General features: G+C 44.5%; 3 protein-coding genes across 5 annotated transcripts; 1 reads left to right on the top strand and 2 right to left on the bottom strand.

Annotated features, from left to right (window-relative positions):
- Positions 1-165: 165 nt before the first annotated feature.
- On the top strand, positions 166-6034 carry LOC108043365 (phosphatidylinositol 4,5-bisphosphate 3-kinase catalytic subunit delta isoform). The gene is made up of 8 exons (XM_044459220.1): positions 166-355; positions 1203-3182; positions 3247-3453; positions 3688-4275; positions 4339-4645; positions 4704-4874; positions 4932-5051; positions 5116-6034. Exons 2-8 carry the CDS (start codon positions 1420-1422, stop codon positions 5242-5244), a joined length of 3285 nt encoding a protein of 1094 aa, XP_044315155.1. The 5' UTR covers positions 166-355; positions 1203-1419; the 3' UTR covers positions 5245-6034.
- A 726-nt stretch (positions 6035-6760) lies between these two features.
- Positions 6761-12957, bottom strand: LOC108043366 (protein hairless). Of its 3 annotated transcripts, none has more exons than XM_017122040.2 (6): positions 12773-12957; positions 11631-12324; positions 11383-11556; positions 10284-11029; positions 8610-10161; positions 6761-8274 (listed from the first exon to the last, which is right to left on the bottom strand). In XM_017122040.2, exons 2-6 carry the CDS (start codon positions 12271-12273, stop codon positions 8246-8248), a joined length of 3144 nt encoding a protein of 1047 aa, XP_016977529.2. In that variant the 5' UTR covers positions 12274-12324; positions 12773-12957; the 3' UTR covers positions 6761-8245. The 3 variants fall into 3 exon arrangements, with proteins under 3 accessions (XP_016977529.2, XP_016977528.2, XP_044315156.1); XM_017122039.2 differs by lacking the exon at positions 12773-12957 and adding an exon at positions 12410-12766; XM_044459221.1 differs by lacking the exon at positions 12773-12957 and having other exon boundaries at positions 11631-12766.
- A 717-nt stretch (positions 12958-13674) lies between these two features.
- LOC108043383 (neurogenic protein mastermind) lies at positions 13675-17222 on the bottom strand. Its single transcript, XM_017122079.2, has 5 exons — positions 17010-17222; positions 16635-16927; positions 15513-16580; positions 14916-15136; positions 13675-14823 (listed from the first exon to the last, which is right to left on the bottom strand). Exons 1-5 carry the CDS (start codon positions 17019-17021, stop codon positions 14609-14611), a joined length of 1809 nt encoding a protein of 602 aa, XP_016977568.1. The 5' UTR covers positions 17022-17222; the 3' UTR covers positions 13675-14608.
- Positions 17223-17930: the final 708 nt, after the last annotated feature.

Here is a 17930-nt window from a genome sequence, read left to right as displayed (position 1 = left end):
CTATAGAAATTAAATATTTGTGAAGAGCATCAAGATTTTCAAATTTGACGACTTGCAGCTCGAATGCCAAGGATGCTCTCAGCCTCGTGAGGCGAGATAAAGTGGTCACAGTTTCTGGTATTTTTCTCGGCTCGTGTATTTTTCTTTGTGCATGGCACGCCCTGTGGCTAACCGTAGTCACCCTGTGCAGGTTAACAGACGCTTAACAGCACGTAACTCAACAATACAAATAAAAACAATTAAATATTTCTTAATCAAACTCTAATCCGAAATGTTTAGACGGTGCATTTGAAAAACAATAATAGTGCGTAATGGCCGAAAGTGGCCAACAGTGGATGCCGGTGCGGGAAGACAAGTAAGGAGCAAAAGCAACTGCGCAGCTCACACCCAAAAAAAAAAGAGAATTAGGCGAGGGCTGGCCAAAATGGTGAAGAAAAACAAAAACAAACGGGCCAGGCCAAAATACCAGTGAAAATATGATGGAAAAGTTCAAGACTCGCGCGTTCCTCATGGGTTTTCCCTCTAGCTGCATTTTCCATTATTGTGGCATCGCGACTTAGAGATGAGACATCGGTGCCGCGTAACTTTTTGCATACCCTTTCCGCGGGTTCAACTCCACCTGTTCCGTCATGGAATTTGACCCCCCTCCGTTGATATGTCGTTTTAAGGGCCATGTTTTGAAGTTCATCACATCCTTATCAATCTTTCACAATCTTATAATCGTATAACTTGGTCATTTCAATTGCAAAAGGCCACTACCTCTCTTCAAAACAAGTTAGTGCATTGAAAGGTCGACTTGGTTCACCTCATTTTCCATTCTTGTTTTTGTTTTCAAGTTGACCCCTCCCAGCCCGCCCCTCAACTTATGACTGCGTGATTCATACTAAATATAAAGTCAGCGTTTTTGCATTTAATTAACAAGAACTAAAGATTCAGAGGCAGTTTCTTCCACCCTTTTCTAATTTAAAAACACAGCATTGGAGGGATTATCCCAAGTGGTTTCAAAGCGGATAAAACTGACTCTTTTTTACGACGGATCTCTATAGATCTTGGGAGGGAAGCTCGGGGGTCACCTTCTTATCAACGGGTGGGCGAGTGTTTTTCAGTAATGTCGGTAATTAAGCACCAAAACAGTCGATCGGCAATCGCCATATGTTTACTTTTAAGTAACGCGGCGCCACCTTCTGATTTATTATTCACAGAGATGACTAACAATGAGATTGTCGAGCTGATTTAAATGGAAAACTTTGAAAACAACAGTCTGATAACGAAAAAGGAGACAGCCCAACTAAAAACTGCAATCAAAGCCAGAAAGCCCAGCCACCATAAGTTCAAAAACGACACATAGAAGCCCAACTAGGAGGAACTGGTGATCCTCCGATCCTAGATTGACGATCGGGGTTCGAGGATCAGAAAGCCATGAACCACGCTGGCGTCGCCATGATGAACAACCGGCAGTTGGCCTTCGCGGAGCACCAGGTCAAATATGAGCCACCAGTAGACGAGATGGACACGCCCTGCATGCGCTTTTCCGTCAACCTGTGGAAGAACGATCGTCTGGACTATGTGGAGCTCATCTGCCTGCTGCCCAATGGGTTCCTGCTAGGACTAAGGGTCAACCCGGCCACGACCATCCAGATGGTCAAGGCGGAAATGGTTAATCAGGCGAAACAAATGCCGCTGAGCTATGTGATCAAGGATGCCTGCGAGTACCAAGTGTACGGTATTTCGACCTTTAACATCGAACCCTACACGGACGAGACAAAGCGACTGAGCGAGGTGCAGCCCTATTTCGGCCTGCTCACCCTGGGCGATCGCGCCGACACCACCACCATCTCCAGCGACTATGAGCTCACCAAGATGGTGAGCGGGATGATCGGTCAGTCCTTTGACCACCACCGGACGCAAGGCACGCCCGAGATGGACGACTTTCGGCTGTTCATGACGCAGATGTGCGACAACATTGAGCTGGAGCGCAGCATCTACACCTGGCAGCAGCGCCTTCTGTACGAGCACCCGTTACGTTTGGCCGACTCGACGAAGATGCCCGAATTGATCCGAGAGCGGCATCAGACCAAGACCTTCCTGATCGTGGTCAAGAACGAGAACGACCAAAGCACATTTACGCTGTCGGTTAACGAACAGGACACTCCCTTTTCACTTACGGAGAGCACGCTGCAGAAGATGAACCGGTCACAGATGAAGATGAATGACCGGGCTGCCGACTACATACTCAAGGTGAGCGGTCGCGACGAGTACCTGCTCGGCGACTATCCGCTGATCCAGTTTCTGTACATCCAAGAGACGCTCTCAGACTCGGCGGTGCCCAATGTTGTGCTGCAGTCGGTGTACCGCCTGGAGTCGTACATCAACCACCACAACGAGCAGGCCATGGTCCCCAAACGGCCGCCTCCGAAGAAGCAACCCGCCCTTCTCCCCAAGACGCCCTCCTCGCTGTGGGACATGGGCAACTTCTTCCAATTGACGCTGCACAGCATCTCGAATGTGAACTACGATAAGGCGCGCGCCTTCAGGGTGGGCGTCCATCTCGGCCTCTTCCACGGCGAGCACAAGCTATGCTCGCAGCGAACGACGGACTCGCCAAACGGCAACTTTAACACGTTCCTGTTTAACGACCAGGTGATCGACTTTGACATACAGATGCGGAACCTGCCACGAATGACGCGCCTTTGTATTGTGATCTTTGAGGTGACCAAGATGTCGCGCTCCAAGAAGTCCTCCAACAACAAGGACAGCGGTCTCAAGGACGTATCCTACAACAAAAACCCGCTGGCTTGGGTGAACACAACGCTGTTTGACTACAAGGACACCCTGCGCACCGGTCGTCAGACGCTGTACACGTGGACGTATGCGGACGACATTCAGTCGGACGAGGTGTTCCACCCTCTGGGAACCATCGAACCTAACCCGCGCAAGGAAGGGTGCGCTCTGGTGGACATCACATTCCACAGCAGCGGAACCGGAAACGTGCGATACCCCAGCGAAGAGGTTGTGTTGCAGTACGCCGCGGATCGGAGTTGGAGGGATAACCAACTGCAGCAGCAGCAGGCGGAGCCGGAAAAGCCTCTTAAAGAACTGAAGGATCTGCTATCCAACTATACGGGGCTGGACAAGATATACGAGATGGTTGATCAGGACCGCAATGCCATTTGGGAACGAAGGTAAAGTTTTTCTGTTTATGTGGCAAATGCAGTTTTCTCATGTAACGATTTCTGATACTGGCAGAAACGACATTATGCAAGAGCTTCCCGAGGAGCTGTCCATCCTGCTTCACTGCGTCTACTGGAAGGAACGAGATGACGTGGCTGACATCTGGTATCTACTCAAGCAGTGGCCGCTAATTTCCATTGAGCGCTCCCTGGAGCTACTGGACTACGCCTATCCAGATCCGGCTGTGCGGCGGTTTGCCATCCGGTGTTTACACTTTCTCAAGTACGATCATCCTTAATGTTGTGCCATTTTTGTTTTAGTTCTTTAAGGAAAATTAGAATTGGTATTTATTTCCGAATACCAATATATTTTATGACCTTTATGTATATAGCACCCCAAAACGTCCAGGAAGGTTCAATCAACGAATTTAGATTGTCTTGTTTGTTTAAATAATCCGAATTCATATTGATGTGCAAATTGTTTGGCCAAAGTGAATATGTCGATAATATTTTACAGGGACGAGGATCTGCTGCTGTACCTCCTCCAACTGGTCCAAGCCATCAAACACGAATCCTATCTGGAGAGTGATTTGGTAGTGTTTCTGCTAGAGCGAGCGCTGCGCAACCAGCGGATCGGTCACTACTTCTTCTGGCACCTGCGCTCCGAGATGCAGACGCCGTCTATGCAGACGCGGTTTGGTCTCCTCTTGGAGGTCTATCTCAAGGGCTGCAAACATCACGTGGCGCCACTCCGCAAGCAGCTGCATGTGCTGGAGAAGCTGAAACAGGGATCGCAGATTGCCAAATTAGGCAGCAAGGAAAAGGTGAAGACAATGCTGCAGGACTTTTTGCGGGATCAGCGCAACTCGGGGGTCTTTCAGAATATCCAGAATCCACTTAATCCTAGCTTCCGGTGCAGCGGCGTAACTCCAGATAAGTGCAAGGTTATGGACAGCAAAATGCGTCCGCTGTGGGTTGTTTTCGAGAACGCGGACATGAATTCCAACGATGTGCACATCATTTTCAAGAATGGCGATGATCTGCGCCAGGATATGCTCACGCTGCAGATGCTAAGGGTTATGGACCAGCTTTGGAAACGTGATGGGTAAGCCTAATGCAGCAAAGGGCATTCAGAACTAAGATAATCAAATTTGTAACTCCCCGCCAGCATGGATTTTCGCATGAACATATACAACTGCATTAGCATGGAGCAACGCCTCGGCATGATTGAGGTGGTGCCTCACGCAGAGACCATTGCGAACATCCAGAAGGAGAAGGGCATGTTCTCCGCCACGGCGGCGTTTAAGAAGGGCTCCCTTTACAGTTGGCTTAAGGATCACAACAAGCCCCCCGACAAACTGAACATGGCCATCAACGAGTTTACGCTCAGCTGCGCTGGCTATTGCGTTGCCACTTATGTGCTGGGCGTGGCCGATCGGCACTCGGACAATATAATGGTCAAAAGAAATGGACAGGTACTCACCAATCTATTGTTTCCCAAAAAAAACTATTAAAGCACCATCTTGTTCCTAGCTCTTTCACATCGATTTTGGTCACATACTGGGCCACTTCAAGGAAAAGTTTGGAGTGCGGCGAGAGCGAGTGCCCTTCGTATTGACCCATGATTTTGTATACGTGATCAACAAGGGCTGCAATGACCGAGAGGCGAAAGAGTTTTGTCACTTTCAGGAATTGTGCGAGCGCGTAAGTCCCTCAAAACCTATCTATTAGGCGGAATATTAATACTATGTACTTTTGCAGGCCTTTTTAGTTTTGCGAAAACACGGCTGCCTTATTTTATCGCTGTTCTCAATGATGATTTCAACGGGACTGCCAGAACTGTCCTCCGAAAACGACTTGAACTACCTTCGTGAAACTTTAGTATGTCCTAGGTTGTAACTTTTGGATGAAGCTCATACTAACTAAACGCAAAATTTTATTTAAGGTGCTGGACTACACGGAGGAAAAAGCGCGCGAACATTTCCGAGCGAAATTCAGCGAAGCTTTGGCCAACTCCTGGAAGACTTCCCTTAACTGGGCCTCGCACAACTTCTCCAAAAACAACAAACCATAAACAGACAACTACATTGACATCAAGAACTTGGCAACACGACCGTATAGAAGTCAACCACATCTCCCATACAAACAAATCCACTCACCAAGTCTAAATGGATCAACTTTTCTTTTCTGCCCGCCTTTCTAAGCCTCTGCGAAAGGCATAGTACAATTTTGTATCCAATTCATAAAGTTCAAAACTATGTGTTCACTATGTTAGGCCGAGATATACCCGATCAACACGCCCCCTCATATACAGACAACCCCCTGACCCATAGATGATAATGTCGCTCCCACAAGTGCTCCAATATACTTTACTGTTACTTTGTACAATTTATGTGTTCACCCATTCTTGTAATTCTAATCAATTTTCGCCCTCTCATACAGTGACCCTTGGACCCTGGAATTGTTTTGTTGTCTATTATTCATTTGTTGTTTGAACACCCCCATACATGCACACTCGCGCATGAACGTGCAAAAAATTGTATCCTATTATGCTATATTAATTTTAGACATTTACTCAATAAGTTTAAAATTTACGATTTTCTATCCCTACATTACGATTAATTGTGTACTATAATTTTTGTCTGCTTCTGTCACCAGCAACAAAATCAATGTTTGTGTTTCCGGTTTCATTTTGTAATGTTCTCTAATATTTGTACGTTTTTTGTAAATCGCTGGATAACTAAAATTAAATGAAACAATTAAAATACATAAACGAACGAATGTATACAATTTAATCGAAAGAAGAAAAATATAGATACATAATGTGCTTCTACGTTTACGATAGTATGTATTCGTCTCAACAATTTTATAGTTGTTTTTAATGGGAAATCGGGTTAAAGATTTTGACTGAGCCCTTCATCTATGTATGTGTAAGTTAATCATCCCCGACTCAGCAAAACTTTTAAAGATTAGTTGTCATACATTTAGTATAAGTTTTTATTGACATCAAGTTGAGTTTCAGTATATATACCTATATAAAATATATTTCTTTAAAATTAATTTTGTTTCCGTTACTTTACACACATTCCAACATCAAAAGATGCAGCCTTTTGAAACCCTTCTGCTTACTTTTTATATTTCACTTGTTGCCAACATTATTTTCGGGTTTACGCACATTGTTCTACAATGCAGAAAGTACATGTGTTTAACAATAGCAACATCTATATTTAAATTATAAAAACTACGATTCAATAAAACAAAAACGTCGTACACAGTACCGTTTTAAAAGTAAAAATAAAATAATAGTTTCTAGACGCCTAGCTAACTAACTAAACCGTAGGTAGTAAAAACCGTATGGAATTTTTATGGAAATTTTATTTATATTCGTTTAGGTTATCTTTTTCGTAACGCTTACTAAAAAGGTTAGCCGAATGGCACTTGCTTAAAATTGTTCAAGCTGGATGTATTTTGTGTCTTGATTTTGAAATTGGAAACTTTTTTAGTTCTGCTTAAAACAGATGGTTCCATTCTCACAACATCATACAGAGAGTCAAATTTTAAGCAAGTTTCAATCGGCCTTGTGCAAACTCTTCTTGACCTCTTATGGAATCCTTTTGTTTTTTATTCTACATAATCAGATACAAAATATACAGTATTTTGTTAAAATCCGTTATAAAAATAGTTATTTTAAATATATTGGTTATTTCTCATGTATCGGTTTACTTTGTTGTTGTGTAAAAATACTGTATTTACAATTACAACTATTTACTTACACATTAACATATCCGTAAATATAAATAGTCATTTGATTTATATAAATAATTTAGAAAATATGAGAAACCGCGTTTTGTTTTTGTCTTTTTGCGTTAGGAATATTTTTTTATTTGTATTAGTTTCAGTTGTACGAATTCCGGTTTGAATTTGTCTGTTTAGGATCTTTTTTTATTTAAATTTTTTGTAAATATTTTGTATATGTGAATTTTTGTACATTTTCATTTGTTTTTGATTGGACAGCATTGACAGTGAATTGGCACTAAGTAAAGTTATACAACAATGTAAATGAAAGACATCAAATGGAATGGTTAAATTTAAATCCCTCGAGGATTTAAACTTGAACTTCACATATGAACTTTTTTTACCTATCTAAAAAAATTTTAACTTTTAGAGTCAGTCAATGAATTTAAAGAAAACTCACAAAATGATTCTATGAAATCGTGAACATTACAATTGGAACTCATGCATTTTAAAATTGATTTCGAATAAGCTTTCTAAATCAATTTCAAAATTGATTCCAAAATTTTTAAAAACAATTCGAATCGTATATAATCTACCTAGCACCAATTTCTGTCGATTGCTATTTTGGACCTCGATATTTAAGATATCTAAAGTTTTTACCATAGAATATCTTTTATTTTTTGCGTATTTTTATCTTTTTTCAGTAAATTTGTCTTCTGGTTTACATATTAATTGTTGTATCCCTAGTTTTATTTTCATCTTTAAAGGCACAAGCTTTTTATAAAAAATCTGTTCTTGTAATTTGATAAATATAGTTTAAAAAGTTATATGCTGCGATCCGTAACTAAGTTAATCTTTTTTTTCTAAAAAAAAATCAGGTTCAGTCTGTTTCAAGGAAATGTTTTGATGAAAAAAACGTAACTCTTTTTTGAGATTCTTCATGACTTTCATTTCATACATCCTATAGAAAAATGTTTTTATTAAATTACTTTTTATTAGTCGGCATAGAATAAAATTCCTTTGCATATTAAATATGTTTTTCGAAAATTCCATTTCTCAACTGTTTGTATAAAAAGTTCTGGAACTGGTTAAAAAACATAGTTGAGTTTTTTTTCCCGTAGTTTTTCTTCTCTTTTCGTATTAGTAATTTAAATGTTCGGCCTTAATTAAGAACCTACGATTAGGCTTAGGCTAAAACAATTACGTTAAAACTAAATTATCAGCGAACCTATGAAATAATTTTACGTGTAGTTGAATGTCGTCTTAAGCGCTACTAGTGCGATAATGTACTTAACTCGATGGTCGGCCCAGAAACTGGGGCAGCTGGGCGTGTGTATGTCTCAGTGCTTTGACAGATTCAGTGGTAAGTCTGAGGGAGAGAAAAACGTTGTATTTATATTATGTTCTTCGTGATTTAAAATAGGGTTTAATAAATAATGGAACCTAAGATAGACCCTTAATTGATGTTTATAATTAATGATCATTTTGTAGATCAAAATAGCTCGTCGAATAAAATTTTTATTCCTGGTACTCATAAGAGTAAATTCATATATGTATTGTACTTGTGCAAAAGACGTTGATGGGCACAACTGCTTCGATCTAATCACAAATTTGTGTAGCAGTTGAAGTTCTAAAGATATTGAAGGCAAAACCTTTGTTTTTCCCATTGCCAACAGCAATTAGGCCGCGCTGATGGTTGCTCACCTGAACTTTGTTCATTCCTTAGGTTACTAGTATGAAACATTGCGGAGGAGCTGGCGCCGGAAGTGGCGGATGCGCTCGAGCTGCTCGGCGAAGTGGAGGCGGTGCGATGACTGGACGCTGCAGACATTTGGTCGGTACTACTATCAGTCAGTTTTGGCGTGGCCATGTGAGCGGGCGAGTGGTGGGTCGTGAGCCCAGCCGGGTGTGGATGCTGGTGCGGATGGGCCAGGTGCGGATGCGTGTGAGGACTGGGAGCGGGCTGTCCGAAGGCGGCTGCAGCTGCTGCAGCCGCAACAGCGGCCGCACCTACTCCGTTGTACGCGAACGCGTGATAGGGCGATTGGGGCGACAGTCTCGCAGCAGCAGCAACAGCTGCAGCAGCGGCGGCCGCTGAGCTACCGGCCTGTGGGTGTGGCGGCAGCAGGGCCGAAGCTCCTGCTGGATAGTGGTGCATCCACAGCGGATTGTGCCTCATCGCCGCCAGAGTGGATATGTAAGGGTGGTATAGCGACGGCGACACCACTGAAGGAATGTAGGTGGCTGCGGCCGCTGCTGCCGCCGCCACTGCAGCTGCACTGCTGCTCGACGTCACTGGCGCCGAGGTCGGACTGCCGCCGGATCCGTTTCCATTCACCTGAGGTGGTGGCGGATACATATAATAGTGCAGAGGTGAGCTGCGCTGCAGGTGCTGCTGCTGCATGTGCCGCCGGTCCGGAGGCGAGGCACTCCGATCTCCGGGCGAGGGACAGCTGCTGCTGCTGGCTGACGGCGAGGCAAATTCGCGCCGGATCGATGCAGTCTTTTTGGGCACAGTGCGCGGCGTCGTGGCGGGCGATGCTGGCGAAGAGCGGGGCGGGGAGAGGTCCTGCGACGCCGAGCTCGTTGTGGTAGGACGACCAGCTCCCGCATAGGGATCCCTGTAGAAGGAGTGACCATAATCCACTGGTAGCGGTGATCCAGCCGTGTACGGTGGCGAACGCTTCTTGGCTCCAGCGTGCGATGGAGACTTTCCGCCGCCATTGCTGCCGGTTACTTCTGGAGACTTGGGCGAGGTGAGCAGCGCTCGTGGATAGCCCGAGGAGCTGGACTGGTAGAGGGAGTGGTGCGGGTGGTGCACATTGCTGATTATAGCCGCCGGATGGTCCCCGCTTTTCTTGCCAGAGGAGGAGGATGAGCTGCCGCTGCCACTGCTCCCACCTAGCAGAGAGTGGATGCTATAAGAGCTGTTCAGTCGCGTTGGCTGCGTGGACGCCGCCGCTGGTGAAGTGCTGGATGAGCTAGAGCCGGGACTGGGGCTCGGCTTTCCTTGGGGCGGGGCCAGATTAATTGGCGACGCCTTGGCAGCCGCAGACGAGGTCGAAGAAGCCTTTGCGCGGCTTCGCTTGCCACCAGCTCCACCGCTGCTTCCACCACCACTACCGTTGTTCACGCATCCGTTGTCCTCTAACGACACTTTCTCAAACTCGCGCAGGATCCTCTTCCTGGGCGAAACGTGCTGGTGGTGATACTCGACTAGACGGCTAGCTGCTGATGCCGACGAAGGCGGAGAAACCTTAAAAAAGATATTCAATGGTCAATTCAAGTTTTATTTATGTAAGACACGATAAACTCATTTAAACCTTTAACATTTTTGAAAAAATAAAAACAAGTTTATGTAACACTAAGTAAACTCACCTTGTGCGTCAAGGAGTGACCTAAACTTCCAATGACTCCGCCACCGCTTCGCTCTGCTGACGCCGTTGTAGTTGTAGCTGTTGCCACTGGTGTCTTGGACATTTGCTCTAGACGTGCTGGCACGCCATCGATTAATTTCTGGATGATGCTGCTGAGCTTGGCCCGCTGTTTCGGTTTTGGTTTCCCAACCCTCGCAATCAGTTCGCCGTTTAAGTCTCCGTTCACGGGAATCGTGCTTACTGTAAGCGGGGCCGTGACAGCTTCCTCGTCCTCACTAGTATTCATTTTCTCCACAGTCTCGTCTTTTGGTTGTACATCCACCTTTAGAGCGGACGCTGCTTCTTTTGACTCGCTATCATCGTTTACCGCCTTCTCGGGGCCTTCAGCATCTTCCTCGCGTTTGATCGTTTCCGATTTTTCAGTTTTAATCTCATTTGCGGAATTTTCCGACTGAGCGCCTCCTTCCTCGACCTCTGCAGTTTCCGCCTTAAGAGTATCGTCGCCGTTTTCCGCCTTTACCGCCACCTCGAACATCGGCTGCTGCTCCTCGTTGGTGGTTAACGGCTCATGAGGCCGCCGACGCTTGCGCGAGGCTGTCCGGAGAGCAGCCCGCCCAAGCGCACTGTTCCTGGGGCGATGATAGAAGAGTGACAGCTCTTTGGATATGCCGCGCCGGGGCCGGGATTGTTTCCAGGGCTGATCTCGTTGCCACGGCGAAGATTGTATTGAGCTGTTGTCGTCCGAAACTACAAAGTAAAAGGATGTTATTAGCGGATTGATGAAAAATATAAAAATAAAATAATTTTAATTGGTTATCTTTTGAATGATATTGGGACGCGAACTTCTTGCATTATTTTATTGATTTTGAATACTATTATACTTATAAAATGTTTTTAGAAAGGCTAAATGTACGAAATTGGACTTTATCCCATACGTGTATTAAGAACTATTTTGAAGAGTAAGCTCATTTCTTAAACTGCTACCCTATCTAGTTTAACTTTAAAACCGAATTTAATTGATTCAATAAGATTCACGATTGGATTGACTATTTAAGAAAAAAGGTACTCCAAAGGGAACCGGAATGCCATGTGATACGTACAGCTCAGCGATGTGGAATTCTCGTTCTTTGGATACGCTGTGGTCACCGCTGACGTTGGGGTCACAGTGGCCGAGGTGGCCGCCGATGGAGGGCGGAAGGTCTTGCGCGTGACCGACACCCAGCCGCTCTTGTCGCCATCCTTGGATCGTGCCAGTTCCAATATGAATTTTCCATCTACGCAGAAGAATTCCAAAGGTTAGACATTATTATATTAAATGGGAGCCAGGAAAAATAAATACGAAACTTGCCTTTAAAGAACTGCAAGCGGCCGCCATAGCCGCCCCAGCTGTTGTTGCTATTGCCATGCGTCGATATTGGAGTCCTGCCCATATCAAAGCTGCCGCCGGAACTGCTGCCCTTGGCGATTTTTACTGTTCCCGCTGATGATGCAGTGGTGGGCAGTGATCCAGTGGCTGCTGCGCCCAAGGAACTGTAGTCCAGGACACCGCCCAGGACATCAATGCTGGGCTTGGACGCAGTAGCTCCAACGATGGTGGCTGCCACTGCGGCGGATGCAGCCATGATGCTACTACTTTTGGGCGTCTTGGCATGCGGCAAAAAGCCATTTGTGGGGGTGGAGCTGCAGGATGAGGGCGTGGGCGTGGGCGTTGGCGTAGACGTGGGCGTGGTCGTCCTGCTTAAGTTGGCGGCCAGAGGCGGTGGCAGGGGGGGAAAGCTATTGCTACTACTCCCGTTCAGGCCATTTTTCAGTAGAAACTTGGCGGCCGCCTCTGCAATTATTCCACTAGTGTTGTTGTTGCTGCTCTCGTTGCAGTTATTGTTGTTGTTGCTACTGCTGCTACTTGCTGCCGTGTTGTTGTTATTGCTGTTGTTGTTGTCGCTGGAGTTACTGCTGTTACTGTTAATGTTACTTTTATGCTCATCGGTCATTGTTGTCTGTTGCACTCTGTTACGCTTGTTGTGACGTCATTTAGACAGGGCCTTCAAAAGAAAAACATTCGCTTTGGATCGACATTTACCGCTTTTCCGCATTTCTAAATCGTTTTCGGATGCACAATTTAAATACCATTTCTTTTTCTCATTGTTTTTGTTGTAAATTCCTCGCGCAGAGTTCGCGGCCGGAAAAATCGACGCCGACGGCGTCGCTAAGCAAAATATGCCAGCTCGGCACGGCGTTAGGAGCGTCTAGCACCATTTTCCTGTTTTGGGGCACCCCGTTCTCTATTATTATTGCACACACATATTCTTATTGCATATTGGCCATTGGCCCGTTGGGCGGTATTTAACAAACTTCACAGGCACACACGGCGGGGCTTTTTCGATTGGATTCAATTTAGGCCCAAATGTTAAGCGAGGCAGCGCACAAAGAGAGCACAAAACGAAGTGCGGACAAGGTGGAGATAAAATGGAAAAAACGTTCTCCAATTACCGTCAGGCGTATATATCGATAGCCGATGGTCGGTTAAAGCGGGGGGCGGTGGACCGAGGGCGCCCGGGTGGGGTCATCGGGCAGTCGGGGGCAGCTCTGTTTCCAACCAATAAACTAATAAATAAATTTAAAAATTATCAACGAAAAACGCAGCTCGGAGCGCACTGTGTGACCGTCAACTGAGAACGGCAAAATCCTTAGGGCTAACCAGCATGCTGGCTAATAGCCGAATTCCACTTTCACATATTTTCAAATTCTAGAAGTGAGTGACTCCACTAAAAATTAACATTTTGATTTAAACCTCACGTCAGGAGCAAGCGTTTTTTTTTAATTGTATTACGTAATATTTTTAGGTATATTTTTTTTAAAAATAAAATTTTTAAATTCTCAAATAAAATCGAACAATCAATATATAAACACGAAAAGGAGTAAAAATATTAACAATCGTTACCACGTTGTCACGGTTTTCTTATTTTAATTTTTTTTTTTGTAATGTACGTAGTACATTAAGCAGAGTGCCAAAATATTTGTCAGAGGAATCCGGTTATAAAATGCTGCAGCACGTTGCCAACTGCAGCAGCGATGGGAGCGCCCGGTGATGCCAGGTTTCAATTGAATTAAAAAATAACTTATTTGAATACAATATATTCAGAATTAATATATTTAGGATAATGGTTATGGTTAATAATTATTCAAAATGTTAATAATCGATACAGTCCCAATTTGTATATAGGCAACGACTATTTGAATTTATTTTAAATCAGGAGTTAAGTATTTTAATCCAAATAAAATTATATTGACTTCGTTTCCGTGTTTTGTATAGGTTTAATGACTTTAGCGGACAGTTCTAAAATCGACAGATCAAAATTATTCACCAGTTGAGTTTAAAAAAAAATCCGCCATTTAGTCGTAGAATAAAATATTTATTTTTTATTAAGTCCAGAAGGTAAACATTAAGCGATAATATGGTATGTTACGATAAATTCCCACACTTCGGCTAGGTAAATACTTATGGTTGCAACTTGCAAGTGTCTTTTATTGCATATAATACTGTTTGCTCGTTAATCGTATTACTTGTAATGGTGAGCTTGGGCGGGTTAAAATATATATTTAAATAGCCTTTGCATACGGAATACAACCCTTCTTCTGCTTCTTAAATTTAAACACAACTCGTAATCTCTCTTGTTTGCCGCCGCGGCCTCCGTCTAAGTATACTTCATATTCTCTGAAGTACTAATGCAAAATATAATGTAAATCTTATGCGTCTATCATGTCGATTATCAGTAGATTAGTTTAAGTATAGGCTATATTCGAGTTGCTTTTGATATGGGCGAGAAGTTGTCGATTGCACGAGAATGGCTAAGAATAGATGCTTAGTAGATATTGCACAAAGTAAATCGTAAGACGTTACAACAGAGGGCACACAACATAATAAATTAAATTTAGTTTCACTTTCCTTTTTGCCAACATAATTTAAATATCACAGACGTTTTGCCAATTGTTTAACTAATTTGCCGTTTTGTTTGTTAATTTTGCATGCCAAATAGGAAACCCAGAGTGGTGAGAATGAAATTATACGAATCCAACCACAGGATTCGATACATTGTATATCTAAATGTCAGTCAAATGTGAAAATTAAATCAAGTCTTGTGTTGAACATGGCACATAATTGCTAAAAGGAAAACTGGAGCCAAGCCTACGAGGGTAAACTGCTATACTTATAATCTAGGCGTATTTCTGCGTGTAAATACTAATTGTTTTCGAACTCTTGGAAGAATGTGAGTGTGGGTGCATGCAAAAGATAATGCATGATACTAGACAAACACCATCCTACGCCTAGTGCATGTTGTCCACTCTGCCTGATGGAAGACCCAAGGCGGCGCTCAGGTTGAGTCCTGGTGGAACACCAACTCCGACGCCTACGCCCACACCCACACCCACACCTGATCCCACGTTGCCCTCGCTCTCGCTTTTCCAGGAGGACACGGGTATGTGGGGAGCGGGCAGGCAGTTGCGCAGCGTCTGCACGATCTGAATGGTGTCCATGAGGGCTGCGGAGGAGAAGAAGAGGGAGAGAACAGGAGGAGTCGGTCAGTATCTTAGATTGCTGGCAAACAGAACCGGTTCCCAGTTTTCTACTCACTCTTCTGCAGACTCTCGCTCTGCTTTCCGTAGGGTTTACACATAGACGGACGTATGTAGGTTTTCATCCGCGACATGTTCCGCATAAGCTCCGCGAAGATCCGCACTATTTTGTCCTGGCCAACGGCCAAGTGATCCATGCGATTGGCGTCACCGGTGGCCCAGGCCCCATTGTGCAGCGCCAGCAGATCCTTATTCGACTCTATCGAGTCCAGGTTAGATCTGAAATCGTCGAAAATGTAGCAATGTAACGAGATATGAATATCATACGATAATTAATATAAAGAAAAAAATAATTATTATAAAGACAATAAAATTTAAAACAACTTTATAATTAATTAAGATTAAAATGAATCTTAGTTAATAAGAATATTTTTTTTTTATTTCATATGTATATCTAAAAAATACCTTTTTAGAACCTAGAACATATATGCATAGCTGATAGCCAAATATCTTAAACGGTTCGTTTTGAGTCGAATAATTTAAATACAATTCATAATTTAATTGTATTTGAATTAAGCTCAAACTTATTTCTTTTAAATTTTGTATACATTTTAAGAACAAAGTAAAAAATGATTAACTTGATTGTTTCACTCACCGCAAGGAGTCGGCCACGTTCTTGTGGGTAATCTGGTCCAGCGAGGAGTGGGAGGAGGACGAAGAGGACGAATGCGGTGACTGTGATGGCGCCGGCAAAGAATGGTGTCCGTGATGGGCCTGCGGACCAGCTGCAGATCCTCCTGCCGCAGATGTGGTTGTGGCCGGAGGTGGCTGCTGGTTAGCGGCCACTGCGGCAGCCACTGCCTGCGATTGCATCAGACCCTGGATCTGAAGATTGGCGGCTGCAGCTGCGACGGCCATGGGATCGAAGTGCTTGGGATCTAGCTGAGCGAATACGCGCTGCTTTTCCAACGGACTCAGGTGATTGCTTAGCTTCTCGAGACTCTGCTGGGCGAGGACGCGGTTCTGCTGTTGGATTAGGGCCGCAGTCAGTTGCTGCTGGTGTTTGGCTGCTGCCTGTTGTTGCTGCTGCTGTTGTTGCTGTTGCTGCTGTTGTTGCTGCTGCTGCTGCTGTTGTTGGTGATGGGCGGCGGCAGCACTGATCTGGGAGAGCTGCGTCTGGATACTGCTTTGCTGCTGCTTGGTCAGATGCTGCAACTGCGGGGGTACCGGCACCTGGGGCACCTTGGCTCCCGTCGACTTGGACAGATCTATTTCCACGTTTGCCGAACTCGAGCTACTTGCCACACTGGAGGCGGAACCGGCGGCCGATCCTCCCGGTCCGGAACCTGCTGCTCCGCCAGGCGGCAGGTGGGACAGGCGCTGCAGGAACTCTGGCGTATTCACACCCGGATACTGCTGCTCCATAAACGGCATGGGCGAGATTCCCATGTGATTCTTGTAGTAGCGACAAGCGGGGCTGGGACACGACTGCACCACCTCGATGATGAACTCCTTTTCCATGCCGAACTGATCACGTCCGATGGTGTACGACTCGATGACAGCCCGCACCGTGGCATCCACGCTCAGGTGCAGCCCATGTGGCCCCGACATGTGCTTCAGCATCACTGCATTGGCGAAGTGTTCGAAGGGCAGCACAATCTTGCCATTGTCGCGCAGGATTAGGCGTCCCTGGGAGTCCAGAGTGAGGCGATTGGCCAGGACCCTGTAAAAAAAGGGAGTTAAGTGTGCTATTAGCCAGTACCACTCCCCTACTCACTGCAGGTAGGCGGCGCTAGGCAGCATCGCGTTGTCCTTGAGATCGCTGAAGCACTGCAGCAACTCGGCACTGGGATTCCAGCCCTTGTTCTGCAGATACAGCTGCAGCAGCATGTACAGCTTCTCGGTTACATAGCCCACTCCTGGCATTCCGGCATTTGGCTGGGGCAGAAGATCCCCGCCTGCCACGCCCCCTCCACCGCCACCGCCTCCAGGTCCTTTGGACAGAGCCGCCTTCATGGTCTCGGACAGATCCAATTTGTAGTTGTCGGGATAGAAGTGCTTGGCGTGCTCCTGCAGGGATTGAGTGATTGATTGATTGATACACACATTCAGACAAGGGGGACACCCGAATCCCCCGCCACCGCCCACTCACCAAATTGTTCATTTTCGTCTGGGACTGCGGATGTCTCTAATCTGTGTGGCGCCAGCGAAGCATCCTGGATTCGAATGACCAACGGCTGCTGGGGATTCACCCGTCGGTTGGGGGACGAGACTGGGCTGACTGGCGGCCACGGATCGGGGGAAAAAACTGTATGTGTCCGCCGTCTAATTGTCCTTGCAAGGAAGTGGGGGAGGCCAGCAGTGTGACCGTTGCGCGGCTCAGCCAAAAGCCCTAAAGTTTAAAAGGCGGCTTAATGGAATGTTTCAATTTGAATAAGCACTTAATTAAGTACAAAAATAAATCATTTATATATTAAGATTATCTTTTAGGGTAGGTGTATATAACTCGTTTTTAAATTATAATCATGCAAAGCTTCCAAAGCTACAAAATCTTAAATGAAACAAGTATTACTTAATTTACCAGAATTAGAATTCAAATGTAACGGCCATGAGAGAAATGTTTTGTTTTGGTTTTTGAGAAAGTATAAGTATTGAGATTCGTTTTTTTTTTTTTGTATAACAACTATGAGCATTTACAAACCGATAATATATATATTGGAGTGTATCAGTCTGTTTAAAATAGCAACGTTATAATAATAACTAGTAAATAGTTAAGCCCAAGAAATATTTTTTCAAAACAAAAAAACTTTAATTAAAATTAGCATCAGGCTCAAACTTTAATCAGTAACTTTTTGTTTTTTTTATTACTGTAAATATGTATGCATAAATAATACAACAATTTTAATGTAAACTTAAAAATGTCCAATTGCTTTGCCATATATATACACAGATACAAAAATGTTGTTCGCATTTACTTTGATCAATTTTAATTATAAGAAATTTAATCTACAGCCAGTAGGGTTTCATACCTACATATGTATGATGTGCATTACTAAAAAGACAAATGCTTATT

This window comes from Drosophila rhopaloa, unplaced genomic scaffold (assembly GCF_018152115.1).
Source record: "Drosophila rhopaloa isolate 14029-0021.01 unplaced genomic scaffold, ASM1815211v1 contig_178, whole genome shotgun sequence".
Classification (NCBI taxonomy): domain Eukaryota; kingdom Metazoa; phylum Arthropoda; class Insecta; order Diptera; family Drosophilidae; genus Drosophila; species Drosophila rhopaloa.
This window is presented reverse-complemented; position numbering and strand designations above follow the sequence as displayed.

What these genes read in the sequence shown, in the direction of transcription:
- LOC108043383 (XM_017122079.2), bottom strand. An exon ending in CCTAGCGCCGCCTACCTGCA is followed by an intron (nt 16,581 to 16,634) that starts GTGAGTAGGGGA and finishes CTTTTTTTACAG; the next exon opens with GGTCCTGGCCAATCGCCTCA. An exon ending in AACGTGGCCGACTCCTTGCG is followed by an intron (nt 15,137 to 15,512) that starts GTGAGTGAAACA and finishes CGACGATTTCAG; the next exon opens with ATCTAACCTGGACTCGATAG.
- LOC108043365 (XM_044459220.1), top strand. Translation starts at nt 1,420, where the DNA reads ATGAACCACGCTGGCGTCGCCATGATGAACAACCGGCAGTTGGCCTTC. An exon ending in CGGTGTTTACACTTTCTCAA is followed by an intron (nt 3,454 to 3,687) that starts GTACGATCATCC and finishes AATATTTTACAG; the next exon opens with GGACGAGGATCTGCTGCTGT. An exon ending in TGGTCAAAAGAAATGGACAG is followed by an intron (nt 4,646 to 4,703) that starts GTACTCACCAAT and finishes TCTTGTTCCTAG; the next exon opens with CTCTTTCACATCGATTTTGG.
- LOC108043366 (XM_017122040.2), bottom strand. Translation starts at nt 12,273, where the DNA reads ATGACCGATGAGCATAAAAGTAACATTAACAGTAACAGCAGTAACTCC. An exon ending in CCGCTTGCAGTTCTTTAAAG is followed by an intron (nt 11,557 to 11,630) that starts GCAAGTTTCGTA and finishes TCTTCTGCGTAG; the next exon opens with ATGGAAAATTCATATTGGAA. An exon ending in AAGGAATGAACAAAGTTCAG is followed by an intron (nt 8,275 to 8,609) that starts GTGAGCAACCAT and finishes TCTCTCCCTCAG; the next exon opens with ACTTACCACTGAATCTGTCA.